General features: G+C 36.1%; 2 protein-coding genes across 3 annotated transcripts; both read left to right on the forward strand.

The window, feature by feature from the left end:
* Positions 1-692: 692 nt before the first annotated feature.
* On the forward strand, positions 693-9,733 carry LOC100265138 (uncharacterized). Its single transcript, XM_002272050.4, has 4 exons — positions 693-836; positions 1,909-2,043; positions 5,183-5,370; positions 9,295-9,733. The coding sequence occupies exons 1-4, from the start codon at positions 778-780 to the stop codon at positions 9,486-9,488; spliced, it is 576 nt and encodes a 191-aa protein (XP_002272086.1). The 5' UTR covers positions 693-777; the 3' UTR covers positions 9,489-9,733.
* Positions 9,734-10,397: 664 nt separating this feature from the next.
* On the forward strand, positions 10,398-19,035 carry LOC100244630 (auxin-responsive protein IAA11). Of its 2 annotated transcripts, none has more exons than XM_010654120.3 (5): positions 10,398-12,082; positions 15,201-15,532; positions 15,941-16,076; positions 18,422-18,483; positions 18,575-19,035. In XM_010654120.3, exons 1-5 carry the CDS (start codon positions 11,742-11,744, stop codon positions 18,622-18,624), a joined length of 921 nt encoding a protein of 306 aa, XP_010652422.1. In that variant the 5' UTR covers positions 10,398-11,741; the 3' UTR covers positions 18,625-19,035. The 2 variants fall into 2 exon arrangements, with proteins under 2 accessions (XP_010652422.1, XP_010652421.1); XM_010654119.3 differs by having other exon boundaries at positions 11,599-12,082; positions 15,198-15,532.
* The last annotated feature ends 258 nt before the right edge of the window (positions 19,036-19,293 follow it).

Here is a 19,293-nt window from a genome sequence, read left to right on the forward strand (position 1 = left end):
AATAAATCAAATAATGAAAAATATAAAAATAAAGAAAAAAAAGGTAAAATAAAAATGAAAAATTATATAAGTTTTTCTTATTTTATTATAAGATTAAATTATTTGAAATACACATTTTTCTCAAAAAGAAAATTAATTTGAGATTTTTGTAAGGAACCCAATAAAAAAAAGAAATTTAGTTTTCAATTTCTTTTTAAATAAATATAAAAATTATAATAAAAAAAATGTTTCAGAAAACAGATAAGATATTGTTTTAATAATAATAATAAGAATAGGATGAGGGTATAATAATAACAATATTAGAAAATTTTATTTGATTAATGATACTTGTAGTCAATGAATTTAGCATTATTGCCCATAAAATTTTATATTTAAATATTTTTCACAATACTAAGTATTATTATTTTATTGCATATTAATTAAAAAAAAATAGTATTAAATTTAAAAATATTATTTTATAAGAACTAATAAAGAGAAAATAAGACTTTTTACTTGAAAATTGATTTGTTGTAGGATATTTTCCTTTAAAAAAAATTTAATTTGAATTAATTTATTTATTTTTAATTTATTTTAGTTTTCATTTTAAGATAATTTTGGTCTGGTGTAAGAATATAAAAAATTAAAATAAATAAAAGTAAAATATGAAATTAAAAAATAGGGTATTACTGAGTTGACCCAAGGTCTGGCCAACCCAAAGTAACTCGCCCGAGTTAGCTGAGGGTTTTAAGCAGACAGCTTGAGGGAGAGGGAGAGGGAGAGGGTTTTAGAGAGATAAAGATGTTGGGAAGGAGGTTGATTTCCTTTCTGAAAAGGTCTCCAGCATCCACAGTTTCCAGGTTAGATGCTATCGCGCTATCATCTTCATTTTGGTCTTCTTTTGTTATGTTTAAGGGTTAAATTTTCACTTTCCCTCTGTTTGGTTGCTAAGAAAACTGAGGCATAGAAATGGAAAATGTTATTTTTTTTCATGTCGCTTTGGATTATACAAATTGAACAATGAAGAAACAAATACTCGGTTTATGGTTGCACACAGCTCGGTTCAGTGGAGGTTTTGTTTTCCCATTCTCCTGAATAATGAAAAGATAAAAAATTCGAAGTTTTAAGTTTAGTTTATCTTCTTGCATTTTCTCAGCGACCAAGTGGGGAGGGAGTTGTGTATTTACTAAAGAAGGCGATCATCTTGTTTCTGATCAGACCCTTTTCTGTTGTATTATTTTTGTGATCATGTGCTTGAACTTTTGGTTTAAATGATCTCTAGTTTCACAAAAGTTTGAAAATTTAACTACTATTTGTTTGGATGCTGAGAGAAACTGAAAAGGAAAAAGAAATTAAAATGAATATTTTTTTTTGATAGGTAAAGATGGGTGTGTAGTTATTAGTAAAACATGAAAGTATAACAAAGTACAACCTCAACAGAAAAAACAAATAAAACATAGTGACACTCGATGAGACCCCGCCCACTCTACAAAATCAAGCAAAGGCATTGAGCCTTCTCTTAAGTACAAGCTAACCCAGCTGGAAGATTAGGAAGGAACAAGAGTTTTATAGATTGGTCATTCTGATCTTAATCTTTGAAAGCTCTTTGATTGCGTTCCCATCAAATTGTCCAAAAAATGCAAAGGAGGCAGCTTTCTGCACCTTTTTTTTACCTACAAAGGAAGAAATTTGTTAGGGTGCTAAATGATGGAGACCGGAGACTTGAAATTTGTTACCCTTCCTGCATTTTCTCCACAACAAAATGGAGGATCAGGGAAATTTAATTTTTAACAGATAAAACCACTTCTTGCAGCTTGCACCCAAATGGACCATTAGGAAAATTGAACTTTTAGCTGATAAAATCACTTCTTTGAGTTCACAACCAAATGGAGCATTAGACAGAACTTAATTCTGATAAGCCACTTTTCGCAGTTCTGTAAAGTCTGGGGAGGAAGGAGAGGGCAAGAGCTTTGGTCGTAAGGCAGTGTCTTTCGTCTTGCTTACTCTTTCAGGTGGTGTTGCCTTGAGTGCTCTTGATGACCTTACAATTTATTATGGCTGTACAAGGTATGTCAATTGTTTCTTTTATGTGGAAGTGTGTTTATATCGATAGAAATCTAAACTTTTGTTTGATGAAAATGAGGGATTTTGAAAATCTAATCGATGTACCCACTATTTTTCTTAAGATTTTATTGCATCACATATTTAGTGCTAGGAAGTTAAAGAAAATTTTGATTCTTTATATTTATGTTAAAGTTTCTCTTTGAGTGTTCATTTTTTTTCGGGAGAGAATATAGATAAGACTTAGACATCCTAGAAAAGCAAATAATTTGAAACTTGGTACCTGTGGCTTCTAATATTTCATTGAATATAAGGTATGGGAATTTAAGAGAATCTGGCTAATTTTAGGGACACTTGGTTCGTTAAATGGGACCTATCTAATGTGGTTTATGATTACTTCAAAAAAATGCAACTGAGGTGCTTATAGGTGTGTGAGAACTTTAATCAAGGGTGCCCTCCTATGTCACCCTCGTTTCTTTCTCTTTCTTTAACTTCCTTTCTCCTCCTTCATGAGCTTCCCAAGGGGGAAAAACTGAGATATTATAGAATGAAGCGAAAAGAATAAAAGATAACTGAAAAAGAAGAAAAGAAATCTTTGACTGTCACACTAAGGTCTTTTGGCAATCACACATAGGGTTTCCTATGTAATCACACTTAGGAAGAAGATGCCCATGCCTTCAAAGGAAGCATAATAGATGCTGAAACTGTTATTATAATTCTCCTTTTCAACTTTGAAAGACTACATGGGTGTGTATATAGACTTTTATACCCTTCCCTAATATAACTCTCCTAATTCCTTATCTTTCCTTGCAAGAATAATAAAAGATATGGGAAAGAAATATTATTTAGAAACTAAAAGAAATCAAGACTTTGCTAATATAATAAGAAGACTAGAAGAAATAGAAACTTGAGAAAATGTGAACCATCACCCAAAATAAAAGGCTTAACAAAAGTAAACTTCTAAATATCAACCCTCATATAATAAAAAAGACACTAAATAGGATAATGATACCAAATTACTATTGTCTTCCTTTTTTGTGAATAAACCCTAGGGGTTCATTCCTCATCATTTGGATTATTGCCATATGGAGAATTTATGTTGGATTATTCATGTTGTGCGGATGGGTCCAGGCATTCATATATCATTGAATTAGAAGGAAAATCGGTTGATCTTTTGAAATAGACGTGTTTTAGTGATAAGTTATTTGAAAGAGAGACAGGGACAACACATTGGCTATATGTTACTAATTATTTGAAGAGATGAGATAGCACATTGGTCATAAATCTGTTTTTAATGTGTGTTTCTGACTTGGTTCTAAATTGAAGGCTGGGTTGATGCTATAAAGGCTTAATATTAGTTTCCCGTAATATCTACCATCCTTTAATAACAACTTTTAGCCAAAAGTGGTTTTATTTTTTCCCTTTCCATTTTGGATCAAGGTTCAAAGTATCTACCAAGTCTAGTACGACTCACTCGAGTTGTATCCGCCTCGGCTAGGTTCGAGACAATTTCGACACTCGAGTTATGATCTACAAGATTAAACACTGACTCAGTGCTAACTTGCCTCGAATCATCTAACTTGACTGATTTTTTGAAAAAAAAAAAAAAAAGACTCATTTGACTCAAACCAAGTTTCAGTTTTTGATCCCAATAACCCAAGTTTCGTCGTAAATCCCTCTTCTTCTTCTTCATCCACAAAATCGCCCTACTATTGCTATTATGGTGATTGAAAGTTGAGAAGGGATGATTCGACGCCGATGTTCTCTCTTCCTCTAATCATTGTCTTCAAATCCTTTTTTCTATTAGCAACATTTTGAATGGTGATGTGGATTTTTTGTTGGCAACAACATCTCAGTAGTGCCTTGGTTCTTCTTGCATAGACATCTCCGGTTGTACTTCATGGACCTTGAAAGCTTGAGAACAAAGATTCACCCTTTGAGAAGAAAATTTAGATTCGGGAAAAGAATGAACATTGGGTATTTTTTACATACCAATAATATATATGGTACTATATTATTGTATTATCCGATATTATGCATTATTGATTAGATGAATGGGCCAAAGATGGGATTTCAAAAATATATATGGAGGTAAATGGGGAAAATTTATATGGCTCTGGGCATAAGGGTAAGAACATGAATATATATATATATATATATATATGGTTATAAATATAAATGGTTAATAAATTAATTGATTTATAATTGAGTTAATTATACTTACGAATTGAGAAAAATAATTAAAAAATGATAAAGTTCATATAAAAGAATATCATCTAATATATTTTAATAATTAATTAATAAAAATATAATTATTTTATCATATTGATTAATTATATTTTATTTTGAGCTACTAAATTAACATATTTTGTGTATCATCCCATACCGATCCGAGTTACTAAGACTAATGTACCTCAGTACCTTTTGAGTCAATGGCTGATACTTTGACTTTGAACCATGTTATGGATGCAACATTTTTCCATGTTTTTTTTTTGATAGGTACACTAAATAGGATAATGAAACCAAATTACCATTGTCTTCCTTTTTTGCATGTTGTTGTACCTTATAAATTAGCATTGCATTTGCGGTATGGAAATTTTTTGGGTCATCCATACCAGTTTCCAAGTGGGAAACATGCCATGTGGAAATTGAATCTAGCTTTTGTGCACATGGATATAATTTTCTTTTTCAATTTATACTAAAATTTTTGAAATAGATAAGGCATATTACAGGAATTAAGTTTGTACTGGAAGTTGTGTTGCAATAAAACATGTTTTGCCATTAAATAGCAAGATGCATAATTATGTAGGACTTGATTCAGAACAGCACTAGCATGTAGAATGACGCTGTCTAAACACTGTTCCAAATCTTAGGTGGCTTGTGATTTTTGGGTTGTTAATGGTGGAAAAAAGTAAGGAGGCTTGGAGTAGGCTCAGTTTTATTGGCCACCAGTTGCTGTAGTTACTAGAATATGTTGCTGCGAAGAGTTTGGAGATGACTAATCTTTCACTACTAAATTTTCAGAAATAAGAAACGTTGAAGTTGTTATATAAAATCGTGTCTCATATGTAATATTCTTTTAAAGTTTGCTAAACATTTGGAGGTTTTTTCAATAATCCTCACCATTTGCCTGAAAATCTTTCAGCAAGGCCATGGAAAAAGCCAGTAAGAATCAGATGCTCATAGATGCTATTGGAGAACCTATTGTTAGAGGTCCATGGTACAATGCATCACTTGCAGTGGCTCATAAGAGGCATTCTGTATCTTGCACGTTTCCTGTGTCTGGACCACAAGGCACTGGAATCTTCCAGTTGAAGGCAGTTCGTAATGGAGGTTGGTATTTTTCTCAACACTCTGTCTATTTTCTTCATTAATCTTGTTCATTTTTGCAATATGTTTTTGGTAGATATAGGTATATGGGAATTCAGATAAAAAAGATTTCAATAACTAGTATGGACACTTGGACACAGTTTAAGAAAAGGAAAAAAGAAAAAGAAAAATCAATTAAATATCAATAAAAAAGCAAATTAAAGTACAAAAAAAAAAAAAAAAAATTAAATCCAATGGCCAAATCCAAAGCAAAGTAGAAGAATCCAATAAGGATCCAATACCCAAGCCCCTATGACACAAGCACACTACATGAAGCTGAAGAATCTTGGTGTCATAGTAAATAATTTGATTTAGAAAAAGGGGGACTTTGTATAACAATATACTTTGTATTCAAATTATTATAATGTTGCATGGGGATTATCTTAATTTAATGAGTAGTTGAAGCAGTTAACATTTATTCTTTCCAAATACTTGCTTTAGTCACCTCTTAAGTACAAATGGAATGGAGGTCAAGATGGCCAAGCTCTATCCCTCCTGGATCATTTTCATATATGTACTGATTGGGAAGAACATTTCTATAATGCAACTTACAACTTATTACCAGGACCAGTTTCATATCATCATCCAATTCTGCTTGACAGTGGAGGACTAAGACAAGGCAAATGCGCCTTTCAGGTTTGAAAACATGTGGCTTAAGGTGGGGTTCAAGAATGTAGTTGCTGACTGGTCAAGCAGTTGTGAGCCAAGGATGTGTTTGCCAATATTGCTTCCCAGAAGGAATCACTTTGGAGGCGATAAGAAGGATGGTTGGCCTCTGATGAAAAAGAAGCCAGGAAGACAGAGACTCAGCAGTACTTAAAGCTGGCAGAGTTGGTGGAAACATCCTGGAGACAAAAATCTTTGGCCCTTTGGCTGAAAGAAGGGGATATAAATACCAGATTTTTCCTTGGCAGACCAATGCTCATAGAATCTTCAGAGGGAGAGTAAGATTTGATGGTTCTTGGTGTTCAGGTGAAGCTCACCTGAGAAGAGGCCTTGAAAATTATTTTCAGCATCTGTTTTCTAAGTCAAGGAGGTGGTGGATTGGCATAGAGAGGGAGGTCCTTAAGCAGCTGGGGGAAGAGGACAGTAGGGGGTTTAAAAGGCCTTTTGGTGAGGAGGAAATTTGGATCATTTTCGGAGAGTTGGGAAGGGATAAAGCTCAGGTCCTGGATGGCTTTACCCTTGGTTTTTGGCAGAAGTTGTGAAGTTTGTTCAGGCTGATATGCTGGATTTTTCCCACGAGTTTTACTCCTATTGGACTTTTGAGTGGACATTCAATGCTTCATTTTTAGTCTTGATCCTTTAGAAGGGGGTGCCAAGGACAGAGTTTAGGCACATAAGCCTAATTAGATGGTTGTGTTGAACTTTTGGCAAAGATCTTGGCAAGTAAGCTCAAGTCAATCATTAGTAAGGTGATTTTTGGCTTCCAAAATACCTTTATGAAGGGAAGATAGAATTTGAATGTGTTCCTCATTGCAAAGAAACCCATTGATTTAAGGGGTGAGAGCTTACGATTAGGAGTAATTTATAAGCTAGGGATAATGAAGACATATGACCATGTTAATTGAGATTTCTTGCTTTCGACATTGAACTTAACAAGCTTTGGTCAAAAGTGAGTGAGTTGGATTAAATCTTGTGTACCATGGTTTTCTTCTCTATTTAGTCAATGGCACCCTCACGGGTTTCTTCTAGAGCACTTGAGGTTTAAATCGAAGAGATCCTTTATCCCCTCTTTTATTTATTATGGTGACAAAAGTTTCAATTGGCTTCATCCAAAGGGCCCTAGAAGGGGGTCTTATTAAGGGGTTTAAATTAGGAGTGAGGGGTGGTGAGGTTGAGATTTCTCACCTCCTCTTTGCTATTGGCGCTCTGCTTTTCCATGAGGTGGCCATGGAATAATTACCTTATGCCAAATGGTTTCTATTATGTTTTGAGGCAATTTCCTACTTGAAAATTCATAAACTATCATTTATGAATACCTTTTTGGATAAAGTTAAATTGTATGTAGATGTTAGTCCCATGTCCATGATTGACTTAGTAGATTGGGTTAGTTCAGAGTGAGAAGAGGGGGAGAGGGGGTTTGTTTTTTGTTCCTTTCCTCTTTCTTGTGCATGTTTGTTCTTCAATGTCAAATGTATACTTTGCGTTCATATATATACTTTCTTATTGCCTATCAACACAAGAGAGAGAGGACATGAGGGGTTGGCAAATGAGTTGGGTTGTGGAGTGGGCTTCTTTCCCACCAAGTATTTGGGCTTATTGTTGAGCACTCATTTTAAGTCTTTATGGATTTTGGACTCCATAGAGGAAAGATACAAGAGAAGATTGACATCATGGAAAAGTACATTTCAAAGGATAGAAGATTTGTGTTGTTAAAAAGCACTTTATCAAGCTTACCTATATATTTTTTCTCGACATTGTAATTCCAACGAGGGAGAGGAGGATATTAGAAAGAATTCAAAGAGACGTTTTGTGTCGATGAGGTTAATTAGACAAAAGGATTCACTTAGTGAGATGGTCCATTGTTTGTGCTAAAAAGTGGTTTGGGTGATAAGAGGCTTGAGTCTCTCAACAAAGCTCTATTAGAAAAGTGGCTATGGAGATTCGGTATAGAGCGATACAACTTGCAGAGAAAGGTGATTATAGGTAAGTATGATGGGGAATTGGAAGGGGGGATGCTATTCTGAAGAGGGAAGGGAAACTTATGGATCAAGTTTATGAAATCCTTGGTGTGGTGAGGACCTTTTAAAGGATTGGCTCCTGAGTCTCTACAATCTTGCAAGCAATAGGGAGGCTCCATAGCAAACGTTTGGGATGGGAATTGCTGGAATCCGAAATATAGAAGGAATTTTTTTGGGTCAGAAGTTGTTGGAGATGGACTCATTGTTGCAATTGCTGAACCTGTTCTTTATTTTTAGTGACTTGGAGGATAAATTAATTTTGAAAGATTTCTAAGAAGGCTTCCCTCTTTGTCAAAACCTATTACTCATCTCTGGTCTCGGTTGGAGCCCCCTCATTCTTAGCTATAAGAGGACTAGGAAATCAGAAGTGCCCACCAAGGGGGGGTATCCTGGGTGGTATGCGGCATGAAAATAGCTACTGCATTTACAATCAAGATAATGAGTCCATGGACCAAATCCTCATCCACTATAAGTGAATTTCTAGGTCATGGTTTTTTATTTTCTCTTTGTCCGGTGTTCATGGATTCTCCCCTAATCAATTAAAGATTTTCCCTTAGTTGGCATGGTGATTTTGTGGGAAACAAGCGTAAGATAGTGTAGAGGCTGATCCTTCTCCTTTGAAGATGATTTAAGGGTTAAGCTTGGTGACGAAAGATGTAGTTCTTAAGGCTTTGTTTACAACTTTACATGGTCAAACAGGAGTTTGGGCCCTTCTTGTTTATCTTTTTTGGACTTTGTTGGCGGTATGGGGATTGGCTAGCTTGGTAGTAGCTCTATTTTAAGGATATTTTTCAGTCTTCTTCTATTTAGATTTTAGTTAATGGTTAGATTTAATGTTTTTCAACGGCAAGGATTAATTGTTGTCAAGTTGGCATCATCTTATTCAAGTTAGGGGACGTCGATTGAGAATTTGAAGCACTAAGCTGTCCATTGAGGCCATGATTAAGTTCATATCTCTAATGTTTTAATGGTTTTACAAATACCTCTTTTGAGTTATAAAATATGTTTAGAATGTTACTCCAAACCTTTTTTTTTCCTTTAGGGAGGTGTTAAAGCTATTATATATGTGATCTGAGAGAACTTTTTTACACTGGGATATCCTACACTTCAAGTGTTGTTTGGATGAACTTCTTATTTTCTATTTTTAAAAATACAAAATGATAGTTTTTGCCCGTTCTAGATATTAATCGGTCTTTTCAAACAGATGTCACCTGGTATTCATTTTTGCGGTCTCGTGACTGGGAGATTCTAATCATGGAAGCCCTTCTCCATGTCCCTGCGAATGAAGAAAAACAACAAACTTTTCGGATTAGTCTCTTGGACAACCTTTCTACTCCAGCTCCTAAGGCCTGCACTGATTGCCAGGCTCAAAGATCGGAGGCTCCTGAGAAGAAATGAAATTCCATTCCATCAAGAATGTTTCCCTTCTTTGGCTTTTCCTATTCAATACAAGGCCTGATTCTTTCAATTCCATTATAAACTGATTGGGGAGAACCTCCCCAGTTGATGTGTTCATCTTAATAAATTGTGACAAATTTTGTAATGTTTTTATAGTAGGAGTAATTCTATGATTGGGAACAATATTCGCTTGTTTTGAGCATATACGTGACTTAATATTCAATCCATTGATTTTGCCCACTAAAGCTAATACTCTCTTACTGAGATATATGGCCGTTAAAACAATGCTGGCACCATCCCACTCAACTGCCCAATGTGCAAAATATCTACAAGCTGAATCTCTCTGCCGATGCAATCTATATATGGTTGGTGTTTGTTTTGAAGCTTTGAAACCCAGTTGTGGAGGGAGTAGGAAGAGTAGCAAATGGGAAAGAGACTGCTATCTCTGAAGGGAATACTGAAATAGAGTGGTCACCTAACTCCAGAGCACCCCAGCTAGTATGCCTAGGAACTCCATGGCTGACTCGTGTACTTCCCCGAGCCAGTCAGAAAGAGTGACTGCAAAAGGATTCCCTATGTGGGTGGGGAAGACAGGAATGCCCCATCAAGTTAGTTGGGAAAGTGGGGTTGTGGGCTGAAAGTTGAGGGTGGCCTTGGAACAAGAGGAACCATGTAGGGCAAGTGATGGAAGGACAGACTACAGAGGTCGGAAAAGAAGCCGGGTGTTGGAGCTCGTAAGAAGGTGAGTGGGTCATTTGAAGTGAAGTAGGGTTTGTTTGTTGAAGGCGGAGAAAAAAAACCTTTTTCTGAACTGGCATTGGGTTGCAGAGAGACAGATTGATATTTGTTTCTGTTGAATGGTTATTGGGTCCTGACATGTCAAGATCCATCACACTTGGACACTGGTCTTGGGCTCAACGATGGGGTCAACGCCCAAGGCGCAGGGTATCACGGCTTTTGAAAAGCGGCCCCCACCCCATATAAATTTAATGCCCCTGTTCCCCCGCCCCGTGACAGCAGTCGTACTCTCTCCTTCTCAGCCTCCTCCCCACATCCGGACTCCAAACCATTTCCTTAACCCCCCGGACCCCAAACCCCTGAGAGAGCCGGGGGTAGGGGGGGCAGGCGGCAGGCGTATCCTACACTCGATCCCCCCTCCTGCTGAGCTGTCCCCGACACCGCCATCGTTTGCTGCTCCCCACCACAATCTCCCTCCTCCCTCCTACCGCCCAGATCCCACACGTAACCCCATCTTCCCCTCCCCACGTGCCAGCCTCAACCACCGCCCCTCACCCCTCCACACACACCACCACCCACCCCCCTACGTGTTTGGAGGGTCAGAAAGTGGCCCCCTACACCCTGTCGGCTTGTCGTTTGGACTGCCTACACGCTGCGCCTCCCACTTCATTACGCCAACAATCTCCCTTCAATTTCTCTCTTTATTGATAATTACTCCGTCAGCGCCCAGACCTCTGTTTGGGCCTGCTGGACCCGGTCAACTCTCCTTCTCTGCTTTAAATGCTGCTTAATGATCTAATTCAATTCATTTGATGGGAAAAAGCATAATGGATGGATTGAATGCCTCCTCTGTTATATTTATATGGATACCAAGAAAAGAATAATCTTGAGAAAACTCGTTTGTTAGGAAATTAGGGAAAAAGAAAAGCAATGTGGATTATTTGAGATGGGCTGTTAATAAAATGAATGAAAGGGGGGGTTGAAGTAAAAGGGAGACAAGGTATGATGAGGTGGGAATGATGAAGTTGAATGACGGAAGGAGATTGTCCCAATAGTGCAGAAAGGGTCCTAAAATGAATGATTTGGGAATGGATATAAACCCCATAAAAAAAGGGAGTGAGGTGATATGAAAATTTGGCATCATTAGAGGGGACTCTAAGGCACTGTTTGGTTGGAAATTGAAGGCACTTTGTCTGTAAAGAGGACCCCACATAATCATCAACACACACTAAAACCACACTAGAAAAATGAAATGAAAATCAATGAAAATGTCAAATGACTCAGAAAGAGGCCCAGAAAGAGGAAAGGGCCCATAATAGCAGACACATGGGACCCCTGCCACCACCGAACCTACCTTTCCGAACAAACACACCATTCACAACGCTACACTACAAGCCTTCTCTTTTCTTCTGCCTCCGCCTCTGCCTCCCTCCTTCCCTCCCTCGCTTCCTCCCTTAAAACTCCCTTAAACCCTTCTCTTTGATCTTGTTCTTTCTTTTTCTGTGACTGATTTCAATGGATGGTGGTAGTGGAGGAGGAGTGTGTACAAGTGGGTCGATGTCCACTGTGTCCAAAGAGGACAACTTGATGGTGTCCACTGAGGTTTCTTCATACCCAGATGAAGCAGAGCTTGAGTTGGGTCTTGGATTGAGCCTTGGTGGTGGTGGTGGTGGTGGTGGTGGTGTCAAGCCTCAAGAACAGGGGTGGGCTCAGTATGGAAGGATCTTGACTGCTAAGGACTTTCCTTCTACAGTTTCATCTTCATCTTCATCCTCTTCTTCACTGAGCAGAGCTAATAGAACAACAGTTGGTACCAAGAGAAGAGCTGATTCCGTGGCAGCTTCCAATAATGGCAGGTATGATGCTTTTCCCCAGTTGTTTAAACACTTAGACTTTCCTCCTTTTGAAGTCTAAAATCTAATCTCTGATTCTTGTGTTTTTGGTATTGTTTCTTTGCTATTTGATCTAATTAGTTGTTTTGATGTGTTTTATATGATTTTGATTTAGTAGCTTTAGATGCTTTTTTTCCCCTATACAATTTCTTCATTTGGATGTTCTTTTAATGTCCATTTCCCCCCTTTCCTGTGAATCTTTGTTCATTGTTTTTTTTTTTTTTTTTAAATTTCTTTCTAATTTGTGTTATCCGTTTATTGGAATTCGTTGGATCTGATTAAAGTAAGGAAATGGGCTTTTGCTTTCTCTTTCTGTTATGTTTTTTTTTTCAAACAATTGCTACACCAAGATTTACATGGGACGTTGTTTTCTTTGTTAAGAAACTTGATGAAAAGATAAAGGGAAACTGAAATTGAAACCCCTTATCTTCTTCTATTTATGTTCTCAGAGCCTGGAAGATAAACCCAGGTCAACTAGGTTTTGTACAATTATTGGGTCGCATTTATGATAAGTATTGGTCCTATATGGTTTCATCCTTACGTTTTTCTTGAGAGCCAGCTTATAACTGTAACTGCTATATTTTATATGCATTCTTCTGTCCTTTTCCTCTGTTTTCTCTCCAATCAAACAAAGCATCACAAAAATTGATGGGGAACAACCCTTACTGAGTCATGTTGTTAGTAAATTATATAATATCTTCTCAAAATTTTTCCCTAATATGTGAGATATTACTAGAAAGTGGAGAATATTCAACAATTCGGAGGAAGAAGAAGAAAGAAAGTGACCTTGGAGTGTAGTTTCTGGGAAACTTACTTTTAGATGGGCGACTCATTATCAAAGCTAGTACAAAACTTTATGGAAATCTTAGGGAGAATTTTATTATAAAGCCTTTTGAGAGCTTTTTGGAAACTCTTGAGAAACTTCCAAGGATCATTTAAACTAAATACCTACAAAATTTAATGCTCTATTGGATACACTTCCTGTTTTGTGTTTTTAAAAATAGAAAACTGTAATAGCTTTTATAAAAAGTAAGAATTCTTTGAGACTTACCTTAAAAAGATAATGATTTTTAAAAGCTGTTTTAAAAAAATTGAGCTATTGAAAAAATTTTACTTCCTCAAATTTTAAAAATTTTAGTAGTAATTTTTTAGAATATAATGTAAGTTAATATTTTTTTTTTATATAAGAGTGACTATATTTTATATAGAAGTTACTAACATTTTCTATTTTTAATTTTTTTTTAAAAAGGAGATGGGTTTCCAAATGAGCACCTAGGTTGTGACTTCTACTTTCTTCTTTTATGTCTAATATATAATATCATGCTTCTTAGCGAATCTTAGTGTGTTTATGTGCTTATGATTAAGTGACTTCAGATGGTTTTTGCCCCTAATTTGGGTGTTTTGTATGTTTTCAACAATTTTTTTTCCTTTCATTTAACTTTTGATCAATTATTTATTTCCAATTTTTTGTTATTTATTATTGGATTTGAATGATCTGGTTCAATTAATGAAATTGAATGCCCATATTTGTTGTTGTTTCATTTTGAAAACTGAAAGAGAGACTCATATCAACTCAACTAGGTTTTTGAATTGTTGGGACTGTATTTCTCCAGGGTTCTTAATTGTTGCACCCAACATCGATAGCCGAGTCCTGGCTCTTGGGGAACTACAAAACCAAGTTCATTGAATTAAAATTGAAATGATACAATATATACCCAAGTTTTTCCCTCTAAACATGAGGTACTACAAAAGATTGGATGAGTTGCAAGTATTTCCTGAAAGGGGAAGAAATAATATGTACCAAACCATAGTTGTCGAGAAACTTAGCTTTAAATGGGAAATCCATTTCTGATTTGGGACAAAATGTATGGAAATTTTGGGGAAAGCCTTTTGGAAATCTTTGCAATAGTTTAGAGAACTTTTTGAAAACTGTTGGGACCAGTCAACTTCAGAGGAAATGGTTAGAGAGCTCATGAGAATACATTCGTCATTTTAGTGCCTCTAGCCATTTTCCCTTAATGATTTTTCACATTTTTCATTTTAGGCATTTTATTCTATAGTTCCTTCCATTTGATCTATTATCTGACTTTTTAAGTGTTCATATTAGTGTTCTAAAGCTTCTCATTGATTTTTTTATTGAAGTTTTTATACAAGTTTCTTACTAGATTCCAAAATATTTTCCTGCTTCTTTTCCATGTTGTCTCCCACTTTGGCTTTCCATGCTGCCAGAAAGGCTGTAAACTCATATTTTAGCATGAAAGAAAACCCAGGGAAAATTTTGTAGAAATCTCCATTCTCTTTTCACTTGTCTAAGAATTTCTTGATCTCTCTACTTGGCCTTTAATTTGGCAGTGATATGGTATATACTCATTTCTGACATAAGAATCTACCATTGTTTTGTGGGTTAGGCTTTGGCAACCATGAGATCCATGCTCTTGCTTCATTTTGTCCATTATAGCACTTCCAAACTGAGCTGGCAGGGATCTAAGTGGATTTCATGATATCCATGTTGCATTGCATCCCAATACTTCCTTGGTTAGGCATGAGAAGTCTTTAATATGAAAAAATCGCATGTGTAGATCAGCCCTAACATTTTGGCTGCTGCCATTTTATATGTGCCATCAAACTCTTGTTTCTTTTTTTCTTTCTTTTTCAAGAATTGTTGACTGGAAAACACTTGGAATAATCATTTGACAATATCTGGGCAAAGTTGAGTACTTTATTGGCAGTAGCAGGATTAGTATTCACTGTTGTTAGAGCTTGTGCCTGACTTTTTAGGAGTAGATTGTCAACATTCATTTACACCAATAGAAAACTTTCTTCTGTCTGAAGCATGTTTCTATTAGGGTTTTACACCATTAGGTACTAGTGGACTATGCCATGCTTTATTCCACTAGATAGCCTTATTCCCCATCATACATTGTTTTCATGATTCCCACCTTTTAAGAATTTTTTTCATCTGCATTCCTATTTTATAATGTATATGGACTATACAGAGTCTTTGGTGAATGGACTTTATCTATTTACCACTCTCCATTTTACTGACCAATGAGCTGTGGTTGTAATTTGATTCTTAAAGCAGTCAGGTTGTGGGATGGCCCCCTATCAGAGCTTATAGGATGAACAGCTTGGCTAACCAGTCAAAATCACTGGTCACTGAAGACTTGAATTCAATGGTTGAGAAAAGTAAAAGTACAAACACAATGGTAGAGAACACTTATAACGGAAGCAACAACACCAATGGTTATGCTAAGAAGAAAGGGCCCCTCAATACTTCGTTCTTTGTGAAAGTGAATATGGATGGAATTCCAATTGGAAGGAAGGTTGATCTGAGTGCTCATAGTTGCTACGAGACATTAGCAAAAACATTGGAGGAGATGTTTCAGGGACCAACCACAACTGTCAATGCAATAGGTAAGTTATATCTTAAGCTTCCTCCTAGCTGGTTGAATAAAAGATTAGTGTGATTTGGTCGTTAGTTGTTGAACACTGACAAGAATATTACCTGATTCATTAGCTTAGGTGTTGTACATAGGAAGAGTTTTAAGTATCAGTTTCAAACTTGAGAAAAAGAATCAGTTTGTGCCAATCTTGTGAACCAATGATCTTTTTACCGATCAAATTGAAAACAGATTCCTAAATTTTGATTTTTCTTCCAAATTGGACTCAACAGTTGAACTTGCAGGGAAAGAGTTGAAATCAATTGGAACTTTGAATTGATGCAAATTTCTAATCATGCACAGCTTTATCAATTAGCCAACTATTTATGTGGATGTTGCTTTTTCTGTTTTTTTGGGTAAAATTTTTGTTGTCTGTGATTAGGGTCTAGCAATGAGAATTATGATGCAATGACAGAATCAACAAGACCCTCAAAATTACTGGATGGTTCATCTGACTTTGTGCTCACCTATGAAGACAAGGAGGGAGACTGGATGCTGGTTGGAGATGTTCCTTGGGGGTAAGGTGTCTTCCATTCAATACAATGCAGACGTGTGCTATTTGTGCCTGTTAATAGATAATCTATGCATCAGTTGTTATATTTTCACATGCCCTTGCACAATCCATTATTAAATCCTTGAACATCCAGTTTTTGCGCCCATTTGAATAATGTTTCTTATAAACCTAGGTATTAATTCTTAGGCATAGGACATATCACACACACCTAGAGGCTTAAGACACAGTTTCAGACTATTTGTTTTCAGTACTTCACTGTGATAATAATTGCAAAAAGATTTTCACCATTATGAAAGTATATGAGAAAGCTACAATAGTTCAAAGTCATTTAGCCATCTGAAACTTCCTTGAGGAGGCACTTACTCACTGGATCCTATTAGTCCTCTGCTTTCATAACAAATGCACATCATATAAGGTTTCAACAGTTTGTGTAGTCATAAATTGCTTGGATGATGTGCCTCTTTTGGGTAGGTGTAGCTGTAGAAACAGAAATATAATTTTGTTTGGGTATTACACAAGCTACTGTGCATGCTGAAAAGAGATACAGAAAAAGGCATGAAGGTATGACCGAGAGTTATATTCTAACACCTTTACCACTAGGAAAAAGAAAGAAAGAAAAAGAAATGGAAGTATATTAAAAAGAGGATAAAGAAACAGAACTATAATTTTGTTTGGGTATCACACAAGCTACTGTGCATGCTGAAAAGAGATAAAGAAAAAGGCATGAAGGTGTGACCGAGAGTTATATTCTAACACCTTTACCACTAGGAAAAAGAAAGAAAGAAAGAAATGGAAGTATATTAAAAAGAGAATAAATAAACACAACTTATTGATATTCATGCTCAAGCGTGTGAAACTGACAGTAAACATAATTATTTAGTATTTTTTTTTTATTTAGAAAATTCATGTGCCAATTTAGAAAGTCTATATTCATACTATGCATTGTTATGTAGTGTTTTATTTAAAGCAGTAGTTCGTAATTTAACTCCAAAGGGTTTTCACCTAGGAAATCTACATCATGAACACAGCTGAATTTGGACCATATAATTTACTGTTTCATAAGATTATACAAATGGTTTATAATTAGTCAATAAATTTAGCATACATCAAACAGCCTAAAATCAGGTATCAAAAACAATTGGCCTAAAATTCATCAGTTGCTGTTTATAACTTAGCTAACTATTTCCTTGGTAAGGATATGATTCTCCTTGCCTTAACTGTGTCAAATCCAATTAAAGTGCTTAAGGTTTGTTATAATCAAATAACATGTCTAGAGGACTGCTAAAGTGTCCATTCTGCGCGGCCTGTTAGCTTGATTTACAATGTTGGCTCATTACTCTTACATCTCAAGCTCTAGTTGAACATGATTTCAGAGCTGTATTTCCCAAAGTTTCCAAGTTTGAATCTGCTATGTTTGTTCCTCCTTTTATTTGTCCCCATTTGATTAATTGCCTCTTCATCTATGGGTAGAAGTTGCACATTAGAGAGGGCTCTCCGGTTTGGACCTATGTGTTTGTTTGTTCCTGCTCATATGTTTATGTGATTGGTTGTTCGTCTCTTCATATTTGGATTGAGGTCACACATGAGCTAAGCTTTTAGGATAACTGGTAGTTGAGCACAGCCCACCTTGGACTTAATAGTTAATGTAGGTAATAGTTCACCATTGGTGAGGTGATGGGAACTCTGGGTCTGGCTCTATGGATTTTAAAGTAATCCCAAAACTGAAAGAAACTTGTGACTGTTACTTTTGTATGATGGACTTAACACCAAAACTAGTTGCAAATATTGCAATAATAAACCATGTCAATGACTAGTTTACTTCTTTGGCCTACCATACCGTGAAAACAATGTTCTATCTCTGAATTGGGAACTGAACTAAACCAATAAAACTCATTCATTTCAATGTCTTTTGTCATGGTTGAGTACTGTACATTTATGGCCATGTACAAGCTCATCCCCTTGGCCATTCAGTATTTTCCTGAAGAATGCATCTTTCAACATAAATCTCAAGGGTTTAGCTCCATAAAATCTGATAATTGTGAGGGAAGCTCCAAGTAGTGCTCTCCTATTTTTGTTCCCATGTGTTTATTCTGTGGACATGTTGGGGTTTCTGGGCACATATTCAACTTCCTGAAGATGGAAGAAAGAAAAAGGCCCACCTAATATGAGAAAAGGAGAGTAAAGAAGCAGACTAATTTGTTATACAATGAAAGTATTAGTCTTTTCCTAATACCCTATATGTTCTCTTGTTAGATTTAATTATCTACAGAATTTAGTTTATTATCTAGACTCTGGGGGTCATTTGATCTGGTTTTCATAGTCATCACTCTTTCTATAATTTGTATTCAGGATGTTCCTGGGCTCTGCGAGGAGGCTCAGAATCATGAGGACATCTGATGCTAATGGACTTGGTATGTAGATGTGTGATCAACAATGTGATTCTCCCATCAAAAGCTACCTTTTTACGAATCCCATTTATCTTTATTCGTCCTCACTTTGCAGCTCCAAGGATCCAAGAAAGAAATGGGAGACAAAGAAGCATGCGAATCTAAATCTTATTTTTGTTGATCATCTTCTGGAAAAGGAAAACTACCCATGGCTTGAAACGTAAAATATAAGGAGAGAAACACATAATTAGTCAAGGCACTTTGCCAAGAAATGAATGCTGATCATCCACAGCCCGTCTGTATGTTTTGGTTTCTGCATTTACTTTTATTCTTTTGCGTACTGTTTTCACCCATTGTTGGGTAATTATAGCCTTTATTTTTGTTTCATTGAAAGGCATAAAAATCTCAGTATTCAGTGTCATATACACAGTGCATACTTGAATGGTGTGCTACTATGCAATGTGTAAATAGATGGGAGTGCTAAATCACTGGTGTCTTGAGTTTGGCGCACCCAAATATGGAATCATAGTTTCTTTTGTAATGGAAAAGAAAGTTCGAGTGGTTTTTATACCTTCATTGCTGCTGCTCTTCCTTCGGTTCTGATGTTGGTTTCCACCTTTTGCCATATGTTTGCTTACTGAAATATCATTCACCAAAAAATATGGAGAGAAAGACGAGGTAAGGATTTCAGCTTTAGGCATCTTGGAGTTCAAATATAATTTGTTGTTCTTTAAATGATCTGAGGATCCATCTGGGTTTGGAATGATCCTGTTTTTCCTTCAAATTGAGAAAGTCATTAGTATTGTTCAACATCATTGTTAGACTTTTGGGACT

Source organism: Vitis vinifera, chromosome 7, assembly GCF_030704535.1.
Source record: "Vitis vinifera cultivar Pinot Noir 40024 chromosome 7, ASM3070453v1".
Classification (NCBI taxonomy): Eukaryota; Viridiplantae; Streptophyta; class Magnoliopsida; order Vitales; family Vitaceae; genus Vitis; species Vitis vinifera.

What these genes read in the sequence shown, in the direction of transcription:
- LOC100244630 (XM_010654119.3), top strand. Translation starts at nt 11,742, where the DNA reads ATGGATGGTGGTAGTGGAGGAGGAGTGTGTACAAGTGGGTCGATGTCC. An exon ending in GCAGCTTCCAATAATGGCAG is followed by an intron (nt 12,083 to 15,197) that starts GTATGATGCTTT and finishes TGATTCTTAAAG; the next exon opens with CAGTCAGGTTGTGGGATGGC. An exon ending in GTTGGAGATGTTCCTTGGGG is followed by an intron (nt 16,077 to 18,421) that starts GTAAGGTGTCTT and finishes ATTTGTATTCAG; the next exon opens with GATGTTCCTGGGCTCTGCGA.
- LOC100265138 (XM_002272050.4), top strand. Translation starts at nt 778, where the DNA reads ATGTTGGGAAGGAGGTTGATTTCCTTTCTGAAAAGGTCTCCAGCATCC. An exon ending in ATTTATTATGGCTGTACAAG is followed by an intron (nt 2,044 to 5,182) that starts GTATGTCAATTG and finishes AAAATCTTTCAG; the next exon opens with CAAGGCCATGGAAAAAGCCA. An exon ending in GAAGGCAGTTCGTAATGGAG is followed by an intron (nt 5,371 to 9,294) that starts GTTGGTATTTTT and finishes CTTTTCAAACAG; the next exon opens with ATGTCACCTGGTATTCATTT.